General features: G+C 44.8%; 1 protein-coding gene across 3 annotated transcripts in view; it reads right to left on the reverse strand.

The window, feature by feature from the left end:
- ITPR2 (inositol 1,4,5-trisphosphate receptor type 2) overlaps window positions 1-26,000 on the reverse strand; it is a 298,404-nt gene that overhangs the window by 247,720 nt on the left and 24,684 nt on the right. For all 3 annotated transcript variants that reach the window (XM_074165726.1, XM_074165736.1, XM_074165717.1), the window contains exon 2: window positions 14,952-15,022. In XM_074165726.1, the coding sequence (XP_074021827.1) occupies window positions 14,952-15,022 (71 nt within the window). The remainder of the gene's footprint in view (window positions 1-14,951; window positions 15,023-26,000) is intronic.

Raw genomic sequence — 26,000 nt, forward strand, 5'->3', positions numbered from 1 at the left:
CTGCCTGCTGCTTTATTAGTGCTCTTTGCTGCTGCACAACATGAGAGATGTCCTGTTCGTAAGGCAAATGAAACCTTGAAAAAACAGTCCTGTTTTCTGTACACCATACATCCGGCTGCACTGCTCTTTCTGGCACTACTGAAATGAAGCACTGCACGGGCATTCAGCTGCAAGCCACGAAGGAGGTTAACACGGTATTTGGGTCTACGTGCACCTTCCTAAGATTAGCTTTGGTTTTTTTTTTATCGTTAGGTAATTTTTAATCAATTTACCTAACAGTAAAAACAGCAAAGTGACACAAACGTAACAACCACCGGCGTCCAACAGGCCAGGTGAAAAACAGGCAAGGAAACTGGGAAGGCCACTCAATAGGAATCGCTCGAGCAAGGTGGCTGAGCTAACGAGGACAAAGGAGGAGGCACACCCTGAGGAGACTGCAGCCAACGAGGAAGCCACCGAGTACGAAAGGAGGAGCAGCAAAGGAAAGCGAGTCGCAATGCACTAACCCCCATCGCCTCCCCTACACACAGCGAGGGGGCTGGGGACCAGGAAAGGGGAGAATGTCCGGAGGGAAGCCGAGGAGTGCTTCCCTATGTGCTTGTTCAATTGTTTATCTTTATTTCCCAATACTCAAATCAATAACTGAAAGTTAATGTTAATTGGCAATAAACTAAATTTTGTGAAATTCCCTGACTCAAAACTTTTTGGGGTTTTTTTGGACCAGTGACAGTCCTATGGACTGGAAATAGAAGCTCATGATTCATCCAAATCGAACAGCTTTTAGAGTGCTAAACAATACCTAGTCTTGCATGGTCCCAATCATCCGTTGCTCTAAAAGCTAAGCTTGAAAGACGTCTTACTTAGCAAATGCTGGTAATTGTCCTTTCACACCCCATGTGTATCAACTGGCAAGATGAAGGGACAGGAAATTATTAATTAGCAATCAGAGTCTTGCTGTAAGACTAGTAAGGACTGCATAGACTACAGGACTAGACATACAGGACTGCATGTGTATGATAGTGTGAAACTCTTCCCCAACATGGCTTGTGATTTACAGGTGTCAAAGGAAGGTCCGTCCCCCATATTTAATTGTCACAGGTGGCCAAGTCCCTCTGAGGACTAATACACCCCCAGAGGGGAATTACCGCTGAATAATTTCCTCCTTGCTCCATGTAAGGGTCTCAGGAAGGTAGAGATGGGAGAGAAGCAATTATTCCTACCCAATTCCCAGCCACCCAACTGAGGCATAAGCTAGAGTCAGGTAGTAGCAGCAATGTATCCTACTTAGAAGTGGTTTTGCCCCAGAGCTGGATTAAGAATGAAAAAGTTCCTCTTCTGATCCCACAAGCCCATCTTGCAGGCGCTGACAGCCCAGTTTGGCCAGAATCAGCAACGTCGCTTCTCTGCTGGTCATCAGGCACTTCCCACAAAGAAGAGACCCTGCAACATCACTGGAAAGCCACATTGCATGGAGTGTGGCATAGACAGAGCTCCTCACAAAAATACAGCAAAGAAAGAGAAAACGAGGAGAACAAACATGCTAGCTCCATGTGAGCAACACAAAGTGCTTATCTACCACCACACGCAACACAATTAATGGAGCACACATCACATAGAACAGAGGGGGGATGTAACCGGGCTTGCTAGAGAAGTGCCTGGGTGTAGTAGCTCAACGCTTACGGGGCAGCGGGCTTGTATTTTTGAGAGCCAGAAGGCCTATCACCCCTCAAGGGTGAAAACTACACACTCAACTCCCTCTCTGAAACACTTACACACCAACGCGCACAGCATGTGGAATAAACAGGACGAAATGGAGGTCTGTGTGCGGTCACAGGGCCATGATCTCATTGCAGTTACATAGACGTGGTAGGATAGCTCACGCAACTGGGACACTATCATGGATGGCTATGTCCTTTTCAGGAAAGACAGGCCAGCAAGGCGAGGTGGTGGAGTTGCTCTTTATGTGAGAGAGCAACTGGAATGTACCGAGCTCTCCCTGGGGCAGATGAAGAGAGAGTTGAGAGCTTGTGGGTAAGGATTTAGGGGCAGGCCAATATGAGAGACACTGTAGTGGGCGTTCATTACAGGCCACCTGATCAGGATGGGGAAGCTGATGAGGCTTTCTACAGACAGCTGAAAAGTAGCCTCACAATCACAGGCCTTGGTTCTCATGGCAGACTTCAATCACTCTGATAGAATAGAATCACAGAATTCTCTAGGTTGGAAGGGACCTTTAAGATCATTGAGTCCAACCATCAACATAACTCTGGTAAAAAAAACCAAAAAAACACATCACTAAATCATGTCACTAAGCTCTATGTCAACCCGTCTTTTAAATACCTCCAGGGATGGTGTCTCAAAAACTTCCCTGGGCAGCCCATTCCAAGGCTTAGTAACCCTTTCCATGAAGAAATTTTTCCTAAGATCCAATCTGAACCTCCCCTGGCGCAACTTGAGGCCATTTCCTCTTGTCCCATCGCCTGGGACTTGGGAGAAGAGACCGACCCCCCCTGGCTACACCCTCCTTTCAGGAGTTGGAGAGAGCGAGAAGGTCTCCCCTCAGCCTCCTTTTCTCCAGGCTGAACACCCCCAGCTCCCTCAGCCTTTCCTCATAAGACTTACTCTCCAGACCCCTCACCAGCTCCGTTGCCCTTCTCCGGACCCGCTCCAGCCCCTCAATGTCTTTTTTGTGGGAAGGGGCCCAAAACCAGACACAGCACTCAAGGTGGGGCCTCACCAGTGCCCAGTACAGGGGGACAATCACCTCCCGAGTCCTACTCACCACGCTGTTCCTGATCCAGGCCAGGATGCCGTTGGCCTTCTTGGCCACCTGGGCACACTGCTGGCTCATGTTCAACCAACAGTCAACCAACACCCCCAGGTCCTTTTCTGCCGGGCAGCTCCAGCCACTCTGCCCCAAGCCTGTAGCGCTGCATGGGGTTGGTGTGACCCAAGGGCAGGACCCGGCACTTGGCCTTGTTGAACCTCATCCCATTGGCCTCGGCCCATTGATCCAGCCTGTCCAGACCCCTCTGCAAAGCCTTTCTACCCTCCAGCAGGTCGACACTCCCACCCAACTTGGTGTCATCTGCAAACTGACTGAGGGTGCACTCAATCCCCTCGTCCAGATCATTGATAAAGATGTTAAAGAGAACTGGCCCCAACACCCAGCCCTGGGGGACACCACTCGTGACCGGCCGCCAACTGGATTTAACTCCATTCACCACCACTCCCTGGGCCCAGCCTCCAGCCAGTTTTTAACCCAGCGGAGAGTGCTCCCATCCAAGCCATGGGCAGCCAGTTTCTCCAGGAGGACGCTGTGGGAGACTGTATCAAAGGCCTTGCTAAAGCTCAGGTAAACAACATCCACAGCCTTTCCCTCATCCACCAAGCGGGTCACTTTGTCACAGAAGGAGATCAGGTTTGTCAAGCAGGACCTGCCCCTCATGAACCCGTGCTGACTGGGCCTGATCACCTGGGTGTCCTTCATGTGCTGCATAATGGCACTCAGAATGATCTGTTCATGACCTTCCCAGGCACCCAGGTCAGACTGACAGGCCTGCAGTTCCCCGGATCATCCTTCTGACACTTCTTGTGGATGGGTGTCACATTTGCTAGACACCAGTCAGCTGGGACCTCCCCAGTTTGCCAGGACTGTTGGTAAATGATGGAAAGTGGCTCAGTGAGTCCTTCTGCCAGATCCCTCAGTACCCTTGGGTGGATCCCATCCGGTGCCATAGTCTTATTTATATCTAGGTGTTGGAGCAGGTCCCTCACCACCTCCCTTTGGATTATGGGGGCTTCATTCCGCTCCCTGCCCCTGTCTCCTAGTTCAGGGGTCTGGGTACTCAGGGAACAACCTACTCTACTACTAAAGACTGAGGCAAAGAAGGCATTAAGTACTTCAGCCTTCTCATCCTTTGTCACTATGTTACCTCCCACATCTCATAGAGGATGGAGATTCTCCAAGTCCTCCTCTTGTTACTAATATATTTATAGAAATTCTTTTTATTGTTTTTAACATATGGGCCAAGTTAAGTTCTAGCTGGACTTTAGCCTTTCTAATCTTTTCCCTACATAGCCTTGCAACACCTTTGTAATCCTCCTGAGTGGCCTGCCCCTTTTTCCAAAGGCCATAAACTCTCCTTTTTTCCCTGAGTTGTGACCATATCTCTTTGTTCAGCCAGGCCGGTCTTTTCCCCCGACGGCTCGCTTTACAGCACACAGGGACGGCCTGCTCCTGCGCTTTTAAGACTTCCTCCTTGAAAAACGTCCAGCATTCCTGGACTCCTTTGCCCTTCAGGGCTGCCTCTCAAGGGACTCTTGTCGATATCTGCCGGGAAGGCTACATAGCCAGGCATGTACAGTCCAGGAGGTTCCTCCAGTGTATTGATGATAGCTTTTTGAGTCAGGTGGTGGAGGAGCCAACAAGGAGAGATGTACTACTGGACCTAGTTCTGACAAACAAAGAGGGACTGGTGGAGGACATTAAGGTTGGGGGCAGTCTTGGCTGCAGTGACCATGAAAAGACAGAGTTCAGGATCATGGGGAGTATGTGCAAAACAACAAGTAGGATTGCAACCTTGGACTTCAGGAAGGCTAACTTTGACCTCTTCTAGAAACTGCTTGGAGAAATCCCACGGGTTAGGGCTCTGGAAGGTAGGGGATCTCAAGAGAGTTGGTTGATATTCAAATTCCGCTTTCTCCAAGCTCAGGATCGGTGCATCCCTAAGAGCAAGAAATCAGGCAAGGGAAGCAGGAGACCTGCATGGTTGAGCAGGGAGCTTCTAAAAAAGTCTAAGTGAAAGAAGAAAGTTTACAGTACATGGAAGAAGGAACTGACCATTTGGGAAGATTACAAGAATGCTATCAGAGTATGCAGGGATGAAACGAGGAAAGCCAAGGCCTCCTTGGAATTAAACCTGGCGAGGGACGTCAAGGTGAACAGGAAGGGTTTCTTCAAGTATATCAGAGGCAAAAGGAGAACTAGAGAAAATGTAGGCCTGCTGTTGAATGAGACAGGCGCCATGGTGACAGAGGATACAGAGAAGGCGGAGTTGCCGAACACCGCCTTTGCTTCAGTCTTAACTGCTCAGGCCAGCCCCCAGGAGTCCCAGACTTTGTAGGTAACAAAGGAATTCTGGACAAAGGAAGACTTCCCCTTTGTTGAGGAAGATCAAATTAGAGATCAGTTAAGTAAACTGGATATCCGCAAGTCCATAGGTCCTGATGGGATGCACCCACTAGTGCTGAGGGAGCTGGCAGAAGTCATTGCTGGGCCACTCTTCATTGTCTTTAAAGGTCCTGCAGAACAGGCAAGGTGCCCGAGGACTGGAGGAAAGTCAATGTCACTCCAGTCTTCAAGAAGCGCAAGAAGGAAGACCTGGGAAACTACAGGCCATGGAAAGACGATGGAACGACTTGTTCTGAGCATCATCTCAAAGCATATGGAGCAAAAGAAAGCGATCAGAAGTAGTCAACACGGATTCACCAAGGGGAAATCATGTCTGACTAACCTGATAGCATGACTGGATGGAGAGATAAGGGGACGGCAGTAGATGTTGTCTACCTTGGCTTCAGCAAGGCTTTTGACACAGTCTCCCACAGCACCCTCATAGGTAAGCTTAGGAAGTGTGGGTTAGATGAATGGACAGTGAGGTGGACTGAAAACTGGCTGAAAGATACAGCTCAGAGGGTCGTGATTAGGGGCACAGAATCTAGTTGGAGGTCTGTAACAAGTGGTGTTCCCCAGGGGTCAGGACTGGGTCCAGTCCTCTTCAATAGACGCATCAATGACCTGGATGAAGGGATGGAATGTACCCTCAGCAAGTTCGCTGATGACACAAAACTGAGAGGGGTGGCTGACACACCAGAAGGCTATGCCAACATGGACAGGTGGGAGAGTTGGGCAGAGAGGAACCTGATGAACTTCAACAAAGGCAAGTGTAGGGTGCTGCACCTGGGGAGAAATAACCCCCTGCCCCAGGACAGGTTGGGGGATGATCTGCTGGAGAGCAGCTCTGAGGAGAAAGACCTGGGAGTCCTGGTGGACAACAGGATGACCATGAGCCAGCAATGTGCCCTCGTGGCCAAGAAGGAATCCTGGGGTGCACCAAGAAGAGTGTGACCAGCAGGTCGAGGGAGGTTATCCTCCCCCTCTGCTCTGCCCTGGCAAGGCCTCATCTGGAGCACTGGGTCCAGTTCTGGGCTCCCCAGTTCAAGAAGGACAGGGAACTGCTGGAGAGGGTACAGCAAAGGGCTACAAAGATGATGAGGGGCCTCAAGCATCTCTCTTATGAGGAAAGGCTGGGGGACTTGGGTCTTTTTAGTCTGCAGAAGAGAAGACTGAGGGGGGAGCTGATCAATGCTTATAAATAAAGGGTGGGTGTCAAGAGGACGGGGCCGGTCTTTTTTCAGTGGTGCCCAGTGACAGGACAAGAGGTAACGGGCACAAACTTGAATGTAAGAAGTTCCACCTAAACATGAGGAGGAGCTTCTTTACTTTGAGGGTGGCAGAGCGCTGGAACAGGCTGCCCAGAGAGGTGGAGGAGTCCCCATCTCTGGAGACGTTCAAAACCTGCCTGGATATATTCCTATGCAACTTGCTCTAGGTGGACCTGCTCTGGCAGGCGTGTTGGAATAGATGGTCTCCAGAGGTCCCCTCCAACCCCATATCATTCTGTGATTCTGTGAATAATTTGAACAGTCCTCTCTACCCTCAGCTCTCCTGCTGCCTTCTCTGAAGAGAGTCCCTCTCCAACAGCACTGTATAGTCACTCATTTCAGATATCAAAGGTACTGCAACATGAAATAGCAACTGCAATATCAACACTAAGTACACATTCCAGTTTGGATCAATGTGTAAGTGACCCTGTTGAATTTACCAATCTTGCATGTAATTTTTAAATACAGTGTAATCTTGTCACTCACCCATTACTATCACAAAAATATCAGCAGGGGAAGCTATAGGGAACTATATATATATATAGGGAATATCCCAAAGTCATGATCGGGGTTTTTAACCACTGAGTAAGGTCTGCAGCAGTTTCTATTTTACGGTGCTGTCCTACTCACTATCTAATTCCCAGAGCAAGTTAACATCTGCGGTGGCTAACTACCTAGGACTTGTTGCAGCTCTCCAATCCACAACAGCACATACGGGAAGTCCCTGTCTATCATACATGTGATGAGAAACGTTTCCTTATGAGTGGAAATTCAACTGTTAAACTCAAAACCTCTCTGTAGAAGATGCTAGATAGCAAAGCAGATCCCATTCTCATTTTCTACACTGTCAATCCAATGGAATTACCTTTTCACACAGGCAGGAAGAGGAGGAGATTTAGCTCCTCTGAGATACATTCTCCACATATCCTCCAACATACCCATCTCTTCACAGTCTGTGGGGAATTACTGAAACCATGTTACAGCAGGAACACCTCTTGTAATACAACAGGAGAGGGAAGGGAAATCTAGTGTGAAGACTGGTCTTGCCTTTCCTAAGTAAAAATGAGCTGACATTGTTCAAAATACAACAGGCAGCACTCTCAACTATAATTGGGCCCAGCAAAGCACAGCTATTTGATGTTAGCGCTGCCAAAACCACTCGAGTAAGACCGTGCCACTGACTGCGTCTCCAGAGCCAGTGCTTTGCAAGAGCGCTGGCTCTCAAGACACAAACTAAGCTGCCGTGCTTTTAGTCCTGCAAATATACCATGTGGCCTCTCCTATATTGGCCATCATTACACCAAGCTTTTCATTGCATTGCCTCTTCCCTTCATAGCAGCTGATCTTCCTCTACTATTCTTAGCAGCAAAGCTTGTTCATACAAAAACACCGCCAGTGGTAGAACTTTCCCTGGCACTGACCCGAAGTCCTCACCAATTTGTTCCCTGATCACAGCCCTGAGTTGCTGTTCCTACAAGAAAGCATTCCAAATCTTTATCTAAGTGAACTCAGCCACCTTGCAAAGGTGTTTACTTTCATTTAGAGGAACATTTACATTATTTACAATGAGAACTATATCACACAACCTAGAGTACATAACTCCCGGTAACTTTTACAATACCCTGTACACTGAGAAGGTTGAACCCCTCCGACCCTCCCCCATTACAAAATGGTGTGTACTGTTAAATCATAGATTCATAGACTGGTCTAGGCTGGAAGGGACCTCCAAAGGTCATCTAGTCCGACTTCCCCGCAGTCAGCAGGGACACCCCCAACTAGACCAGGTTGCCCAGGGCCTCGTCGAGCTTCACCTCGAATATCTCCAGGGAAGGGGCCTCAACCACCTCCCTGGGCAACCTCTTCCAGTGTTCCACCACCCTCATGGTAAAGAACTTGTTCCTAATATCCAATCTAAATCTCCCCTTCTCCAACTTAAAACCATTCCCCCTCGTCCTGTCACTGCAGGCCTTTGCAAACAGACCCTCCCCAGCCTTCCTGTAGGCCCCCCTCAGGTACTGGAAGGCCGCTATGAGGTCTCCCCGGAGCCTCCTCTTCTCCAAGCTGAACAACCCCAGCTCCCTCAGCCTGTCCTCATAGCAGAGGTGCTCTAGCCCCCTGATCATTTTGGTGGCCCTCCTCTGGACCCGCTCCATCAGGTCCATGTCCTTTCTATATTGAGGGCTCCAGACCTGCACACAGTACTCCAGGGGAGGTCTCACCAGAGCAGAGTAAAGTGGCAGAATCACCTCTCTGGATCTGCTGGCAACACTTCTTTTGATGCAGCCCAGGATGTGACTGGCCTTCTGGGCTGCGAGAGCACATTGCCTGCTCATCTCCAGCTTCTCGTCCATCAGCACCCCCAAGTCCCTTTCCTCAGGGCTGCTTTCTAATACCTCATCCCCCAGGCTGTATTTATACTGAGGATTGTTTCTTCCCAGGTGCAGAATCCTGCACTTGCTTTTGTTGAACCTCACGAGGTTCACCTGGGCCCACTTCTCCACCCTGTCCAGGTCCCTCTGAATGACATCCCATCCCTCTGGTGTAAATCATACTGTATGTTGTGGGAGATTTTCCTTTGAGTATAGGGCTTTTGGCTCATAAAACCAAAAGTCCACTATTATTTTCTGTAACAATCCATAATAACGTGCCTTCTCAGAAGACTTAATGAAACACTTATTTCTCTGAAGTAACAATACCTTCTTTTTATAGGACCAGTCTTCATTTCTCAGTTACTCCCCACACATCCTGCTACTTCAGTAAACACACCGCTTCCCATCCTCGCGCGGAGTCTTAAAGCACAGTGCTACCATACTGTAGAGAAATGCAAGATGTACATGGATGCACAGTCACTACCGCATGGGTCTGCCTCCCAAAGGTGGGGAATTTTTTTCCTAATGATAGCTCTCAAAGAAAAGGAAACGTCAAGCAGGTGCTAAATAACCTCAGCCACCACACAGCTCCATCTGTAGCCATACTGCACAACACAGCTCTCCCGATTTCCAGTCTAGTGCTTTAGAAGTTGAACTACCAAGAACTTTTTAAAAATCAGTATTATTTCAATTGAATATTTTTAGTCTATAAATTGAGGAAAATACATATTCTGTGTTGCCAGAGAAACTTTTTTTTTTTTTTAAGATTCCAGGTACGTTAAAAATAGGTCATCTCATTTTTTTCTATTTTTTTTTTTTCTACTTACTTTCATTAGAATAACAATAGGATAGTACAGAAATTCAAGCTTTGTGATTCTAAACATCGGGGGTGAAAAAAGCGGTGCCTGTCTTAGAGAAGCTGCAGTTTAAATAAACAGGAAAGAAGAGAAACTGAGGCATAAGATTATAAAGCAACTTTCCAGCACACATTAGATCAAAAGCTCAGCCCTCCTGGAGGCCAGTCTAGCAACCAACTCCTGAGACAGACCATCTCTTCCGACTTCTCCAGACATTCTCAGATAGTCCTATTTCCCAACTCACTACTTTACGGAGTTTTACAGAAATGCTTCTCTTCCTAAGGACGCTAATTAAGCAGGCACTATCAAAGGTAAACAAGCAGCTTTAAAGCAAATAGCTTCAAAGCATCAGCCACTTTCACCTACTAAACTTCCATGCAGTCAACTTCTGCAGTTTCATCAGTTTTCTCAGGCCCACAAAAACTTCCTGGCAAAGTGTCAATTACTCGTGCACAAAGTGAAGATTGGAGGAAATGAGAAACATTGCCTACCCCAGCCCCCCTCCTTATCCTATAACCCCCCCCCCCCTTTTTTAAAACAATAAAAATCACTTCAAGTTTTCTTTACAAAATGGGGAAAAAAAGCAGCTCTCCCTGGTCACGCTACAGGCTTAACCTCCTGCACTACACCTTGGTTTATTAGAAAGTGAGAAAATACAACAAATTATTGGTGCTGAGACATGTATCAATCACTTGAGGGGGGAGGGAAGAGGAGACATTTATTAATAAGACCAATCAAAAGATGGAAAGCAGCAACCCCCAGAGTGTGGGAGACTGGGAGACGATCCACAGAGGATGCACTCAGCACCGGACTGACCATCTGCCTGAGCCTGCCAAGGAGCACCAAGTGCCAGTCTTCAAAAGGTTAACAGTGGGAGGAACAACCACACGCAGCACATCCCCTGAGCAAAAAGCAACTACGCTCAGGAAGTCTGAAAAGGAAAATAACTCATATTATGCCTTTTAAACGTTTCTTGATGCTGGATAAAGATGACCTAGAACAATATTTGTCAGATGCTTTGTCTCCTCCCCCCCCCTTTTTTTTAAGTGCTAGAAATCAACTCTTGCCCATCACAGGAGATTTCCATGATTTGCAGAACTAGAGAAATTATCACTTGGCTTTCCTTACCCATTTGCCAGCCTGTTGGTTTAAGTGGAAGTGATAGGGCTATTAAATCACAGTGTGTACAAATCTATGTGTTTTGAAAAAAAAATACAGAAAGGTAAAAAAGAGCTGAAGTCAGAACAGAAAGGGGGGAATGCAAGGAAGCAAGGTGTGGGGCAACGAAGAGTCCTAAGCACAACAACAGAAAAGTGATCCGGAGTCTGAGAAGAAAATGAAAGCAATTATGGAACTGAGAGAAACAAGAAGAAAACACAAGAACCAGCCAAAACAATGTAGGAGAAGGCAAGTAAACAGGAAAATGGCAGAGGAAAGGGTAGGAGGACAAAAGGAGTCAGCACAGAGGAACATAATAGAAGAGAGAGAAAAGGAAAGAACAATGTCAGAAAAAGCTTAAACTAAAAGTTGAGAGAAAGGCAAGAGGAGGGTATCCAGGAACTCAAACACCACTTTCATTGCAGATGCAGGGTATAAAACGTAAGGAAGTTTAAATCCCTTTAAGAACTTGGCTCACTTTACATTTAAAAGAGAAAAAAGGCGCGCTCCCTTTACAGAGTTGCTAAATTTGATCAGGAAGGAGGTCTTATCTGTGCTATTTTACACCTTGGAAGCCGAAAGTGTTTCCCACTGGAGACAAGAGAATCAAGCTGCAGTGTGTTTAAGGTCACAGTCTAAGGAAACTTAAGAGTTCTGTTGCTCATGATGTGTCTTTTCTTCAGAGGTAAGGACTTCTGGCACGCATTGTTCTTCCTAATCTCTGTGAATCTGGCCCTGCAGCAGGGTAAGCATTTCTATCACAACACTAAGCACGTTAGCTCTCACTAGCTTCAGTTAGAATTAGGACAAGAAGCACCTGGCTTGATCAGTGCCTAAAATTTAACTGCAAAATGGTAATCGCTGCTTTTTTTTTTTTTTTCAAGAGACTTCAGGAAACACATGTGTGACCAAATTCTGCCCTCCTTTGCTCTGATGCAAATCTGGATACTCACAGTGATGAACACAGAGCCACTCCAGGTTCATTTCAGCGTGGCTGAAGGGGAAATCTGGACCACAGCTTCTTTGTATGGAGGCAAAATGAAAGCAACCACAGCTTTCCTCAGCTTAACAATACTCTGTTTTGTAGGATGTTCTGAAACAGCTAGAATAGCTACCACCCACTCAAAAACAAGAAAGTAAACTCATAACGAAAATGAAACTGCTATTTTGGGACACCTCTTTACGTAGGCTCAGTTCAGGCCAACAGTTTAGTACCTGAATTTCATCTCTGATCGAACTCTGCATGAGGGATACAAGTAGTTAGAAAACACAATCCTCTTTTTTTTTTTTTTTTTCCTTCCTGTTGGGGAAAGGGTTGATAAAATATTACCAAAAAAAAGAGCAAACGTAGTCCTCTGATGCTAATTTTCAGAGTCGGTCCTTGGAGTCTAAACATCTTGTTAGAAACATGCCTTTCTCATACGTCTTTGACTCTCAGCTTGTGCTCTAACCTCAAATCAACACCAGTTCAGATTATCAGTGACAAAAACATCATAAACTATACAGACAGCAGTTCCTATTATTAAAGAGGCCCTACTCTTCCTGCTGCTAAATGCTATTTTTAGTTGCTTATGCCTAATCATTCAATTAATCATTCATGCCTAAGTCTTCTTTTTATGTCAAGAACCTACTTAAAGCAGGTTTTGTTTGTTTTATGAACTTTGCCACTTTAATTGAATGCTATTTCCCAGAAGATTCTTCGGGGGAAAATTATGGGGTTTGTTTACATTTCTTGGTTATACAAACAACATTTAGCAACTCTTTTGCCTCAGTGCTCTTAAGCTGAGCTAAGAAATTCAGCAAAGCATGGCAGGGGTGTACTTTGGGTTGCTCTTGTAATACAGACACCTCCAGAGAAGGGCAATGAAGCTGGTGAGGGGTCTGGAGAATAAACCTTATGAGGAGAGGCTGGGGGTGTTCAGCCTGGAGAAAAGGATGCTGAGGGGAGACCTTCTCGCTCTCTACGAGGAGAAAGGAGATGTGGCCCCTAACAATATAGCCGTGATGTTAGAGCATGGTGGGTGGCACCAGTTAAGGTGACAAAACTCACTTTTTCACTAATTTAGCTTCTCCTACAGGTGTTGCATTTCATCCAAATTTGCATGCTACCACAATGCTCTAGCCATAGCTAAGCAAGCCACTTCAAAATTAAGTCAGATACGGGTGCAACCCCAACCAGAAAGAGAGGCTGCTGGAGCCAAAGGGAGCAAAGAGGCAGCAGTGAGGAGGAGGATGAAAGAAGCTAGCAACCAGTTTTGGGGCAGGGAGGGAAAGGGAGAAGAGGCGATGTCCAAGAAGTGGATGATCTGAGTTAGAGGAAAGGTTAGATGCTGTGGGGAAGAGAGAGCAGAGGCAACTAGAGAGAAAGGGATGTGTTACGCAAGCAACAGACAGAAGCTGCAACAGGGAACAGAGCCAGAACTGTCTACAACTAAGAGAAAACATTCCCCTGCAGAAGCTGGGGTGTAACTCAAGAGTACAGTCCTTGCATTACCCCAGCAGCAGAAAACAGCTGTACAGCTTGTCTGTGTCTCATCCCCTTCTGACATCTGATCTACATACACACGTACCACTGCCACCACTGATGGCATGCCATTAGCGCTGAGAGTTCAAAGACCTTGCACCCTGGATCAAAATGCCCAGACCTTCTTGATACCGTTGAAATTTATATATTATTTTTTTTTAAACTCAACAACTCCTTCTTTGCCTTTTCAAGATAGGAAAGAACATCACAGAACTGCATGCAGTAAAAGAGCTTTAACTGCACTGAAGTTATAAAATCAAGCCCTCAAATGTTAGACAATGAAAAAATGGAAGACTGCCTTTTTAATCTCTGTTCAGCTCCTTGGTTGTAGGCATTTGGATATATTCTGCAATTATACTATTACATGCAAATCTTTTCCAGTGACCCCTGTGTCATCTAGAAACCTGAATATGTTCTGCTTTGGGAAACATATCAGGGTGATGAAGTGACAGAAATACTGTGCAAAGAATCCCCACTTGAAAATTTTGGAAACCCGGAAGCTGTGAATTAAATATGTATTTGCAGGCAACAAGCAGATGAATTGACAGTTAGGCAGCCTGAAAGACACGCTCAAAAACCAGATGCTGTCCCCATCTCTGCTATAAAGTTATTCCGCGACATCACGCAAGTGACCAAAATTTATTACTACTAGTTTCTAAGTATACATCTTCACTTTCTCAGTTTCCAAAATCTGCTGATGTGCTGAATGCTCACAGTCGGAACTGGAACCAACTGCTGATGTTTCCTGAATATATAATGGAAAAAATTCTTGAATACTCTAGGAAAGCAGAAGTTCAATCTCTCAATGTTTTAAACCCAACTTTTTTGCAATAATAGCACATACGTACCACAGTATGTATTTGCTAACACCAAAAATAAAATAATAAGGTTAAGAACGTCAGTGCAACCCCTTGAGATAGATGAAAGCAGCCATGAAACGTGTTTCCCTTGCTCTAACCCAGGCAAGCCATGACTGTCTTTATCTCATAACAGGTGTGATTCCAAGCCCATTTAAGCCAAAAGAGGTCTGGCTAGTGAGGCTCTACTTTGGCACAGCTAGAGCCAATGGCTTAAATCAAGTACAGACAAGACTGAAAGGTTTTATTTTCTTCCCTGCATATAAACACACAGAACTTCCGATACCACAGGAGTACTTTCTAACATTCAAGAAGTAGAAACTGCATGTTGTCAGTGCATTGCTATTTTTTCCAATAAGCAAAACAGCAGAATTACCCAAATCTATAAGGTCATGTCTAAGAAAATTGAGAAAAATCAGAGACGGTTTTAAGCAAAAGCAAAACAACAAGCTGACAAAGTATTTGGGGGTGGTCCTTAAAATACTGTGTTAACTTTTAAAAAAATAAGCAAACCAGCAGCTCAAGTAGTTTTGAACCTCACAAGCTTGTTTCCCCAAAATTTGTCATTCACGTCCCAGTTTGAAACTTTGGCAACATGTTTACAAACCATGAAGGCATCTGGGAAGTTACATGTCTGTTAAGGCCAAGTGCCCAAAGAGTTAGAACATGCATCAATCAGCCATTTGAAAAAAAAAAAAAAAACAAACAAACAAACAAAAAAATATTATTCCCAGTTACTGACCTCTGAACTTCTTTGGAGGATTAGCAAGGTCACCTGCCTCTGGCTGAACCACACACCGGTCATCCACTAACCTAGAAAAACAAATGTCATTACACTTACCAAAACATGCATTTGACATCAGTGTATATAAATGCAGAGCCACACCATAGATACAGAAGCTAACATATTTCTCCAATTTAATTCAAAAAATACCTTAGAAACTATTATTCAGTGAGTAAGCAAAACCAAAAAAAAAAAAAGAAAACTCTACATTTTCCTTCAAGTAAGAGGATTTCTTCTGTTGCACTAAATTATGGCCTATGTTCAGATCCCACTTCATTTAAATCCTGTTAAAGTCCCTTTTGTTACACCATGTACATTGATGTTACATGTAAAATTCTTGTTTTCTGTCATTACAGCCCCCTAACCCTAAATCAGAAACAGTTTGCTTTTTTTCAGCTGTCAGATTTTCACAGCCAGCACCCTAGGGCATAATCAAAAAATTCATCAAAATCAACAGAGACGGAGTCACTTAAATGAGCCCTGGAAAAAGACCTCAAAGAAAAACGTGGGGAAGGCACACTTGTATCCGATATGAGAAAGGACGTTTAAAGCACTGCAGGTTACCTTGGCCCTACACTTCCAAGCTTGTCCTATGCTTGCAGACCCCGGCGTCCCCCCTGAGGACTTTTTTAAGAGAAGGCACAGCAAGAAGCCTTCACGTGGGTACAAGAGTATACGTGGACCTGCTTACGCAACCAGGACATGAGGGTGGGTTTCTCCAGTGACCTGCTGTTTCATAACACTGTTTTATCTAGAATTTGAATCTGGAATTCAATAAAGCACCTTAGATTCTAGTCTTTAAAAATTATGCTACTCCCCTTCTCCATTTCCAACCATTTTTCCTCTGTGGAGGTATGTGGAATTAAGATTCAGCTCCAATGAAAACTCACAGGACCACATTTTCCTTCACTAAAATGAATAAGCATTTATTTATTCCACAGCAGAAAATCTAAATAACCAAATTTATTTCTCACAATATCTTAGAAGTTAAATAAACAATAAAATTCAAAAATATAAATTGTTAATCTTATCACAGAACTTCCTAAACATAAATTCAGCTTCCTTTCAGGAAACATCCCGTAAATAATCTGCCCGTTGCAAACAATTATTCAGGAAAATCATGTTTAAGGACACGCTACTGCCCTGCCACTTCACAACCACAGTCTTAGCAGCATATTCTATGCCAGAAAAAGCACAACCTGGGTTCAGCCAAATTACACAATGGATGCATTCAGTTTTCACTCCAGTTGCTGGTGGCTTTGCATCTAGCCCCAAGCGTAGCAAGACCGATCCCCCAGCACGCCCATGAACTTTCTACCTCTAGCAAGGTGACTGCTGACAAGTCGCTCACTCTGGTTGCAGCTCCCAGAGAGAGAAGGAAAAACGATAAAGAATTTTGGAAGTCAGCAGCTTGGATCTCATAACATACTTGGATGCAAATGTGAGGTCTCAGTGAGGAAGGAGAGCTCAAGTAACCGTTCCAGGAGCAAGCAGGGTACCTGCCATGGCCTTCTAGAGATGTGTTTTTCACAGTCTAGGTTAGGCCAAGCTTAGCAAGAACAAAGTGAGATTTGGAAAGCAGGACTTAGGACAAATCAGTCCTGCAAGATGCCCTCTGTCTATGATCTAATGGGCCACAGCTTCCTATAAACAGGACCTAAAACCTGGAGTCACAGAAGAAACGGGACCTGAAAGGACTACCTTAACAGAAGCTTTGCCAAAGGATTTTAATGCCAAAATTAAAAAGTTGTGGCCACAACCAGAATGCTGCATCCAGTTCTGGGCTTCCCAGTTCAAGAGAGACAGGGAACTGCTGGAGAGAGTCCAACTTAGGGCAACTAAGATGATTAAGGGACTGGAGCATCTCCCTTATGAGGAAAGGCTCAAAGAGCTGGGGCTCTTTAGCCTGGAGAAGAGAAGGCTGAGGGGAGACATTATCTATGGTTACAAGTACCTAAAGGGTGGGTTGAAGGAGGATGGAGCCGGACTCTTTTCAGTGGTTTCCAGTGACAGGACGAGGGGCAACGGGCACAAGTTGGAACATAGGAGGTTCCACTCAAATATGAGAAGAAACTTCTTTCCGGTGAGGGTGCCAGAGCCCTGGAACAGGCTGCCCAGGGAGGTGGTGGAGTCCCCTTCTCTGGAGATCTTCAAGCCCCGCCTGGATGCAGTCCTGAGTGATGTGCTCTGGGCAACCCTGCTTTGGCAGGGGAGTTGGACTAGATGATCTCTAGAGGTCCCTTCCAACTCTGACGATTCCGTGATTCCAAGAAGTACTCCCCCCTCAACAAAATCCCTCAAACGTTTCCAAATGAACCCATAAGGTTTGACCCTTAAACACTGTCAGGATGGAGGACAGTACACTGGAAGCTGAGCGTTATTCACAAGGAACATCTCGTGTTCCTTGGTGACAACTTTTGCACCCTCGTGACAACTGTGACTGCGGATGAAATGCAGAACTCCCAACATGGTGCCACATCACTGTAACAAAAGCCACATAGAAAACAAGCTGCTGATGCTTAGAAAAAACAAACAAGATCCTGCACGCTGTCTGAGACAGCTGCAGTGTTCAAACACGTTAGACTTCCAAGGCTCCGAAAATAGACATTAAGCAATTAATATCAATCACTTTCATTTAAGCATTCTCTAAAGACACAAAGACAAGGATGATAAGTGAGTTCTGCAGTCATTAGAAACCAAAGACATCGGACAGGACAAAAGAGAAAGAAACTGCTGCTACTTCCATCCTATAGGCACGAAATGACAGCACAGGAAGATTAATTGACATGTGGTGGGACAGTGGCATGACAAGCCAGAAACATCATCTTCTGAGCCCTTGCTCTGTACCTCAGCTTCCAACACCTTTGTTTCTTACAAACTACCTTACAACACAGGACAAAAACCTGAATAAAGTATTGCTTTGTCAATATAGCAGTCTTCCAATAATTTAATCCTCAAATTTTCCATATAATGATATTCATCCTGTATTCCAGCAGTGTGTCCGTCGAAGAGTTCAGCTGCTACTTGTTGACTGCGGAGGTGCCCGTTACTGGTACTGTAGTGAGAGCCGAGTGGCACACTGCACATGATGCAGGACTTCAGCCTGTCCTGTAGACTGGAACAGAAGAGGCTCCTCAAACACAGACCACTTCCTCTGATGCACAATTCATAATATTCAAATCCCACTTTTTATACCGAGCCAAAAGGCAACTATTGGGTTTGTTACTGAAGCCTGCTAGGTCGCTGTGTTAAATAACCAGTAACCTGCAAACGATCCAGTTGAGATGCATGAAACTGAGAAACAGGCTTGTCTACAACAGGTCACGGGCACCTGCAGCTTCTGTCAGACCACAGCACACCACATTAATATGATCTGTTCAACACCTTTGTCGGAGACATGGACAGTGGGACAGAGTGCACCCTCAGCAAGTTTGCCGACGACACCAAGCTCGGTGGCGCGGTCGACACGCTGGAGGGAAGGGATGCCATCCAGAGGGACCTGGACAGGCTAGAGAGATGGGCTCGTGCAAACCGCATGAAGTTCAACCAAGCCAAGTGCAGGGTCCTGCACCTGGGACGTGGCAATCCCAGGCACAAATACAGGTTGGGCGGAGAATGGCTGGAGAGCAGCCCTGAGGAGAAGGACTTGGGGGTGTTGGTAGATGAGAAGCTCAACATGAGCGGGCAATGTGCACTGGCAGCCCAGAAAGCCAACCACAGCCTGGGCTGCATCAAGAGAAGTGTGGCCAGCAGGTTGCGGGAGGTGATTCTACCCCTCTACTCTGCGCTCGTGAGACCCCACCTGGAATACTGTGTCCAGCTTTGGAGTCCTCAGCACAGGAAGGACATGGACCTGTTGGAACGGGTCCAGCGGAGGGCCACGAAGATGATCAGAGGGATGGAGCACCTCCCCTAGGAAGACAGGCTGAGAGAGCTGGGGTTGTTCAGCCTGGAGAAGAGAAGGCTCCGGGGAGACCTCATAGCAGCCTTCCAATATCTGAAGGGAGCCTACAGGAGAGCCGGAGAGGGACTCTTTGTCAGGAAGTGTAGTGACAGGACAAGGGGTAATGGTTTTAAATTGGAAGAGGGGAGATTTAGATTAGATATTAGGAGGAAATTCTTTCCTGTGAGGGTGGTGAGGCACTGGAACAGGTTGCCCAGGGAAGTTGTGGATGCCCCATCCCTGGAAGTGTTCAAGGCCAGGCTGGATGGGGCTTTGAGCAACCTGCTCTAGTGGAGGTGTCCCTGCCCATGGCAGGGGGGTTGGAACTTCATGATCTTTAAGGTCCCTTCCAACTCTAACCATTCTATGATTCTATGATCTTAATAGATCACTTGCTTGCTGGTTTGCACAGGAGGCTGAAGTGCACCAGAGCAGACTTTTCTGATAAAGGCAGAATCTGCTACATTATACCATCAATAGCTATGTAAATACTGATCTAAATTATTATGCCAATATTCAAGCCACTCTATCATCCAAGAAGCTTTGGCAAACCTCAAAGGGTTTAATTCTTCAGCTGGACTGCAAAAAGACAATATGGCTTTGTGCCCTCCGTTGTCACTCAGTATCTGGCAGATACAACATAACTGTGTTTCAGTTTTTCATATATTGGCGTCATATAAACAACAAAGGAGTTCCCTGCACATGTATGATATGATTTTTATTTGTGCAATTTCTTCCCTGAACACAATACGTATCTGGTTTATGCACAATGCCTCCAAGTAATTGTTGCACTGCTGTAGTAATTAAGTTGTACAGTAGTTCACTGGTGCCTAAGATAAATCATCAGAGAAGTCAAAATAATAATTATGGCCCTGGACTTTACGCATAGCCCTTTGTATTCAGTAATTACAGAATTAGGGTCTGAAAGTAACATTTATGGGATTGCTTGTCTTCGATGCCCAACCGTTCTCCCACTAATGCCATTTGCTGCAGGGGAAGCAAGGGCAGTTCCTCACCATGCCACCACATGCAGCCAACCTCACAGACTAGCAAGTATTTAAGCCATTAAGACCTCACACTACAGTATACAAAAACCACATTAAAGAAGAATTGAAACTACCTATAGCAGTGCCTAGGAGTTAAGGTGTGCTTCTCAGCAGAGGCAGAGGAAAAAAGTAAAGGCAGCTCTCAATTCTCTGTTGGCATCGGCCAGGAGAGCGCACCGTATCGCGTCAAGCCAAAGCATGAACCCGTACACTCCTACACCTATCTTCCTCTCCCTTCATTTCCCCACATCACTCGGTGGGGTTAAACCTGTCCTTTCTCACCACGAGCAAAGCCCAACACATGTAGAAGCATTTGACGTAGTAATATCTTGCAGCAATGAACTCCATATATAAGGTGGCACATGTGCAAACATGTTTATAAACAGTTTCAAATATAGTGCCTTTCATTTTTGTTGTTTCAGCAACAAAAGGACCGGATCAACTTCTCCCAATACTATTCATCATTTGTATTCAGAATTTGCCTAATACAAGCTTCAAAGTTCTCACACAGCTTCTAGTATTGCTCCGCTCCCTGGACACTGGGAAACAATCACTTGGGGTAATTCCCACTAAATCTTTCTACCAGGTAGAAAGCAGCCTTTTGTAGGGACTTTTACTGAAAGTCAAAACAGAACGAGCATGTGAAGAACCAGTGGAGACTCACTGTGCATTTGGGGAAACAGGAGGAAGGACGCATGGATGGGGGGAGCAGGACTAAGAGGTAGCAATATAACTGATAAGGCAGGTACGTCGGCAGAGAAGACTAATGATACCCGGGTTTACAGGTATGAATCATATATGTTGGATGATTCTTCATGTCCTACAAGCTCCTCTGATTACCTAACACAGGCTAAAGGTAAATACACCAAAGGTTTCTAGGAACTTGCAGATGTAGCGCGAGGGTCAAGGAATAGTTGTATAGTGATAATCCTAGAAAAACTGTCCACCACGAGGAGTTATTTTAAAATTACTACTGAGATACAGTCACATTCTGGAAGAACAAAAACCAATGTAAGAAAAAACAGACAAGGAATGATGATGGATTTCATTATTTTTAGGGCTCTTTTACAACATAAGCACAACATTAGGTGCTTTTTAGATTGTCCAAAAAAGCAGTCACATAATACTAATTTATCCTAGCCTTCAATTTAAAAAAAAATTATCCTGAAATGTATTCTGTCTCGTCCTGTCAACAGAGGCATCCACTTTTCAGAGGGAACATTATTAAGCAAAATACCAAAACCACACACACAAGACAAAACATACTAGCACGCACTCTCACATACATGCATGTGTGCGTAACTTGTTAAAAAATACAAGACCCAGCTACTGATGTCTAACTATTATTATAATAGATGGGGATGTGCAGAACTCAGCTTGGTGCTCTTTACACACATGTATTTTACAGTATTTGCAGTATTTTATTCTAGCTAAGCTAGAGTGTCTCAGATTGAAGACACGGCCTCTCTCGCAGTTGCTCAGCTTTTACTCTCTTCATGGTATCATCGTTTCACTGATTTGTTGAGGAGTGTAAGGCCCGACAGCAGCAGGAAGAAGGTACAACATTGACAACAGACACCAGCAAGAGGAGCTGGACATTTTAATTGCCAGTGGAGCCAAGCAATATCTTTGTTCAACGTCAGTTCAGAGATCATACCGAGGTTACCTCCCAAAGACACGTAACCTCACGTAAAATCCAGTTGCAGTGCCGTGAACAAAGTTCCAGTCCTCAAAGCCTCCCTTCCTTTGCTCCTCAGATGTCCCTTCACATACAAAACCTTCTTACCGGTAACAGTCATCCAGAGCACCTTCCACCCAACACACTTCTTCCGTTCCTAACTGCAGCTCCCACATACAAAGCCTCTCCCACGCTCCACACATCCCAGCACCCAGTAACCGCTCAGGAAGAGAGGTGCTAGTCGTACCACTAGGAAGCCAACCAATAACAAACAATAGGATATTAAAATTTTGCTGCCCTGGAAATCAAGCATCAAATACCTAAGTGCCAAAACAATCAGGTCCACCCAGTTCTTCTCCAAGTCCACCCACTTTTCATTTCATTGAGCCTCTTTATCAGGCATCTAGGTCAGCCCACTTCTTGCTTGCTTCAAGCGGTCTCCTGCCAAAATCTTCAGTCATTGTACCTCACCCTTCCCAAAATGTGAGTTCATACTCCTTTTTTGACTACCAGTCCTGATTCAAATGATTTACAGCTCTATGATTTAGCTCCACTGTATGAAATTTGCCCTTTTTCCTGTCTCCTTCCTGTTCAAAGCTTAATTTTTCATCATCATCTTTTCACATCCGCAATCCTTCAGGGTCTCCTACATTAACCCCAGCTTGCACAGAAAACAAAAAAGATCTTCCTTGCACTTACACAGCAGGACCGTTAAGCCTCTGTACCACTTAGGAAGATTCTTCATTAAAAACCCCTTTTGATAAACGGGAGGACTGCAGTACACAATAGTTAAAGAAGAACTGCACTACACGCCAGTGAGGTGCAGCAGCACAGAAGGAGACTAGAAAGTCTGACTGCTGCCTGCCTCAAACTTCAGCAAATTTACCCTTCCCTTTCTGAACAAATTTTAACTGCTACAAACACAAGACTTGTCTTAGGTTGAAAGAAGCTATTAAATGAATTCCGCTAGTCTGGGAAAAAAAAAAAAAAAAAAAACAAACAAACTTCTGCGTATCTAAAATATTCCAAACTTCTCAAATTTCACCATAAACCATCCTCCGGTGTAAAAGAAGACCGTGGGTGCATTTTCTGTCTCAGACACACAGATGAGGAACACTGAGCCATTCTCACCGTGCTGAAAAACGCCTGCATAGGTCGCTTCGAGTTGTATTATCAAATGCCAAGGAGACAGAAGGGCAGAAAGCAAGATACCAAGCATATACTGGGAAACGGAACAGCAGCACGCAAGCAGGCAGCTCCACAGATGCACTAATAATCAGCCCTAAAGGTTTTTTCCTTATCTGAGAGTGCATTCATATATTACTGTAACCGTACCTGCAGGCTGGCATGTCTGAGGTGGGGGGGGGGGGGAGCAGAAGTTTTGCCTGTTCAATTAAGTAATCCAGCTATAAATCCGGAATGTCACTTCGTTATTCTTTTGTATTGCATTATATCCAGCCGTGCTTTTAGCTCGTGAAAGCTTCAGCAACCTGGTCAAGTACAATTTGTTTATCCATTTTATAGTTACAGTGACATTTAAAACATTGTGTAAATGAAAATAAATTATAAGAATTGTGGCAAAATACATGATTACAATAGAATAAAGCATTATTTGGAGATTACAGTGGAGGGGAGAAAACACGATTTAGTTTCAAATTTTGCGATTTTCTTGGCCTGTATAATAGTCAAGTCATTCATACTCAGGGAAAACGGTACCGAACTTCACTCGTGTATATTAATTTTTGCAAAGTAAATAAACATTCCCACGGCATTTCGAGATCCTCACATCAATACAACGCGCATTAAGTCACTTTTCAGTGGTGTCAAGCATAGCTAGTTTCTGCTGTTAAAAGGGGACTTGGGAACGGGAGACCCATCCCACCCAGCTCATTCCCCAGACGCACAAACTCCTGCTACACTTCTCCAAAATGCTGGTGCTCTGCTCCCAGGCTTGTTTTGGCTTCAGTCTGTCTCAGTACCTTTGAAAAACAAATTACAATTACATTCCTGTAAAACCAAGGAAATGTCTGATTTTTTCCTTTTTTTTCTTTTCTTTTTTTTTTTTTTCTTAAATCTGAAAAGTAAAACTCATATCACACAAGGATGTTGTGATAGCCTAACGGCATTCGATAGAAGAAAATCTTGCACAGCAAAACATATTCTTTTGGATGAAATTTGTATTGAGACATTCTTTCAGAGCTAAGAAATGGAAAGGATAAAATGAGTAGTAGGAAAGCTTTCTGAAAGCAGTAGTGGCTTGCAGAACATAGACCACTAACAATATGCATCACCTGGAAGATCAGACAATTTTTCCATTACTAACATTTTCTCTCTTGGGTGAAATCCTGGCCCTCCTGAGAGAGGAGAGAAATCTCTCCCTCAATTAGCCAAGATAATTTGGCAAAATTTCCACTGCTGTCTCCGAGGCCAAGGTTTAACCCCAATGACCCTACGTTCCCTGAAGTGTACTTGCGGGTGAAGGTGCTGTTGAAGTATGAAGTGGTGGCAACACCCAGTGCCCAGCTACACCAAAGACTCTTCAAATGGAGAGAACCCACCACCACCAGGGAGCTCACCACTGCCAAACCCATCTCGCCTGGAGATAGGGTGGAACGTGGCATTCTAGTGGCTGCAGTTCAGCCAAGTAAGAAGAAAGTACCTAGCTCAAATCCATCACCCAAGATCCTTTTTCACTCAAGACTCTGAGAGACAGGCACCTCCAGAGGGCAATACAACCTACTCGAGGGCAGATGTGTAAAATAGATGGATGAAACATCCTCTGGACACGGCCTTCCTCTCTCCCTTTTCTATTTCCTATTTGTGTAACTTTGAGATGGCTACGCTTTGGGAAAACACCTTAAGTGAGACCCTCAACCATCTCAGGATGTGGGCATTAGCTTTCTGCAAGATTTTCCTCCTAGCTCAACTTCAACGCCTGGCAAGTTTTCTTGTGCCTGGCTGAGACGCAAATAAGAAACCCAAGGTGGACCTGGTTGAAATATTCCTCCTGCCCCCATCCACCTTCCTTCTGTGCACACCTCAGCAAAACAAGACTGCTAACGCTGCACTCTTGAAGGTGCACACTCACTGCCAGGTTGCCAACAACCAGAGAAAAATATTATGTTAATGTGCCTACACACAGGGTACAAAGAGTACGTATCTCTTGAAGTTTGCAAAGCCTTTTTTTTTTTTTTTTTTTAAAAAAAATAAGAAATAGCCAGCATGACCCACAGTATACATTCAAGGTTCAAGGGTGAGGGTCTTTATGCTGATGCAGTTTGTTTCAAAAGATTCCAGCCACTGAGGTATGGTGGAACAAAAGAGAAAAACCTTCCATTTCAAATTAAGCTCACTCAACTATTGCTCAAGAACACAGTTGTGAAGGACCTTTTTAACTAATTGCACACAAAATGAAGGAGATAAAGAAAGGTGTAATGATTATTACAATTTTGTTAAAAGTGGACAATTTATCATTTCAAGACAAGACTTTAAAAAGCGGGGTGTTGCAGAAGTGGACATATGTATTAAAGTATTGTAGTTCTTTGAGCATATTATTATAAGCATCTCATATTATTATACATTAAAATCCAAAAATATCATCTGCTCATCAGCTGTTGAAGAGCCTATTTGAAGTATTATCCCACATACAGTACTCAGGCTGTTCTTCAGGGCAGAGGCCACATACCACAAATGTCCATGATATTCTCCAAATACTCCCTTTATTTCAGGAGCATCTGAGGCATCCTTCATCAAAGTTTTAAGTACATTCCAACTTCTACAGCTCTTCGACTTAACCCTTACTCCAACTGGTTGCATTTTGTACACAAATACTGTAACAAGCCTAGGATTTGCCCCAACATAAACACAATGCTTACTTAGAAGTAAATCAGAAAATCAAGATTAAACACGTAAGTTCAACTCCACTTGCTTACACCTTACAGCTACCCATAAGAGGTCTGCCGCTCATCTCTCCTAACGTAAAAAAGAATGGACGAAGCAGAATTACTAGGTGTATTGACGTAACATGCATTAGAAACACTGACACTGTGACTGCTGCTAACTCAAAATGGGATTTTCTGGACTATGCAAGCCTGCGTCGTTACACAGATTGTAGACACGTAGTTCGCTAACCAGTCCCTATCAGACTGGTACACAGTGACTTCAGAGCAGACACAGAGAACTCGTGTTGCAGGGTTACCCATTCAGCTAGAGACAGCAAAGCAAAACCAGCAGTAGAGAGAAAATAATGACAATCAAAAGAAATTCTACATTCAGCTTGCACCAGAAGAATCTATGCTTTTTGCCCAGCTTTGTCTAGCGACATTAGCAAATATTTGTGA

Source organism: Numenius arquata, chromosome 2 (genome assembly GCF_964106895.1).
Source record: "Numenius arquata chromosome 2, bNumArq3.hap1.1, whole genome shotgun sequence".
Classification (NCBI taxonomy): Eukaryota; Metazoa; Chordata; class Aves; order Charadriiformes; family Scolopacidae; genus Numenius; species Numenius arquata.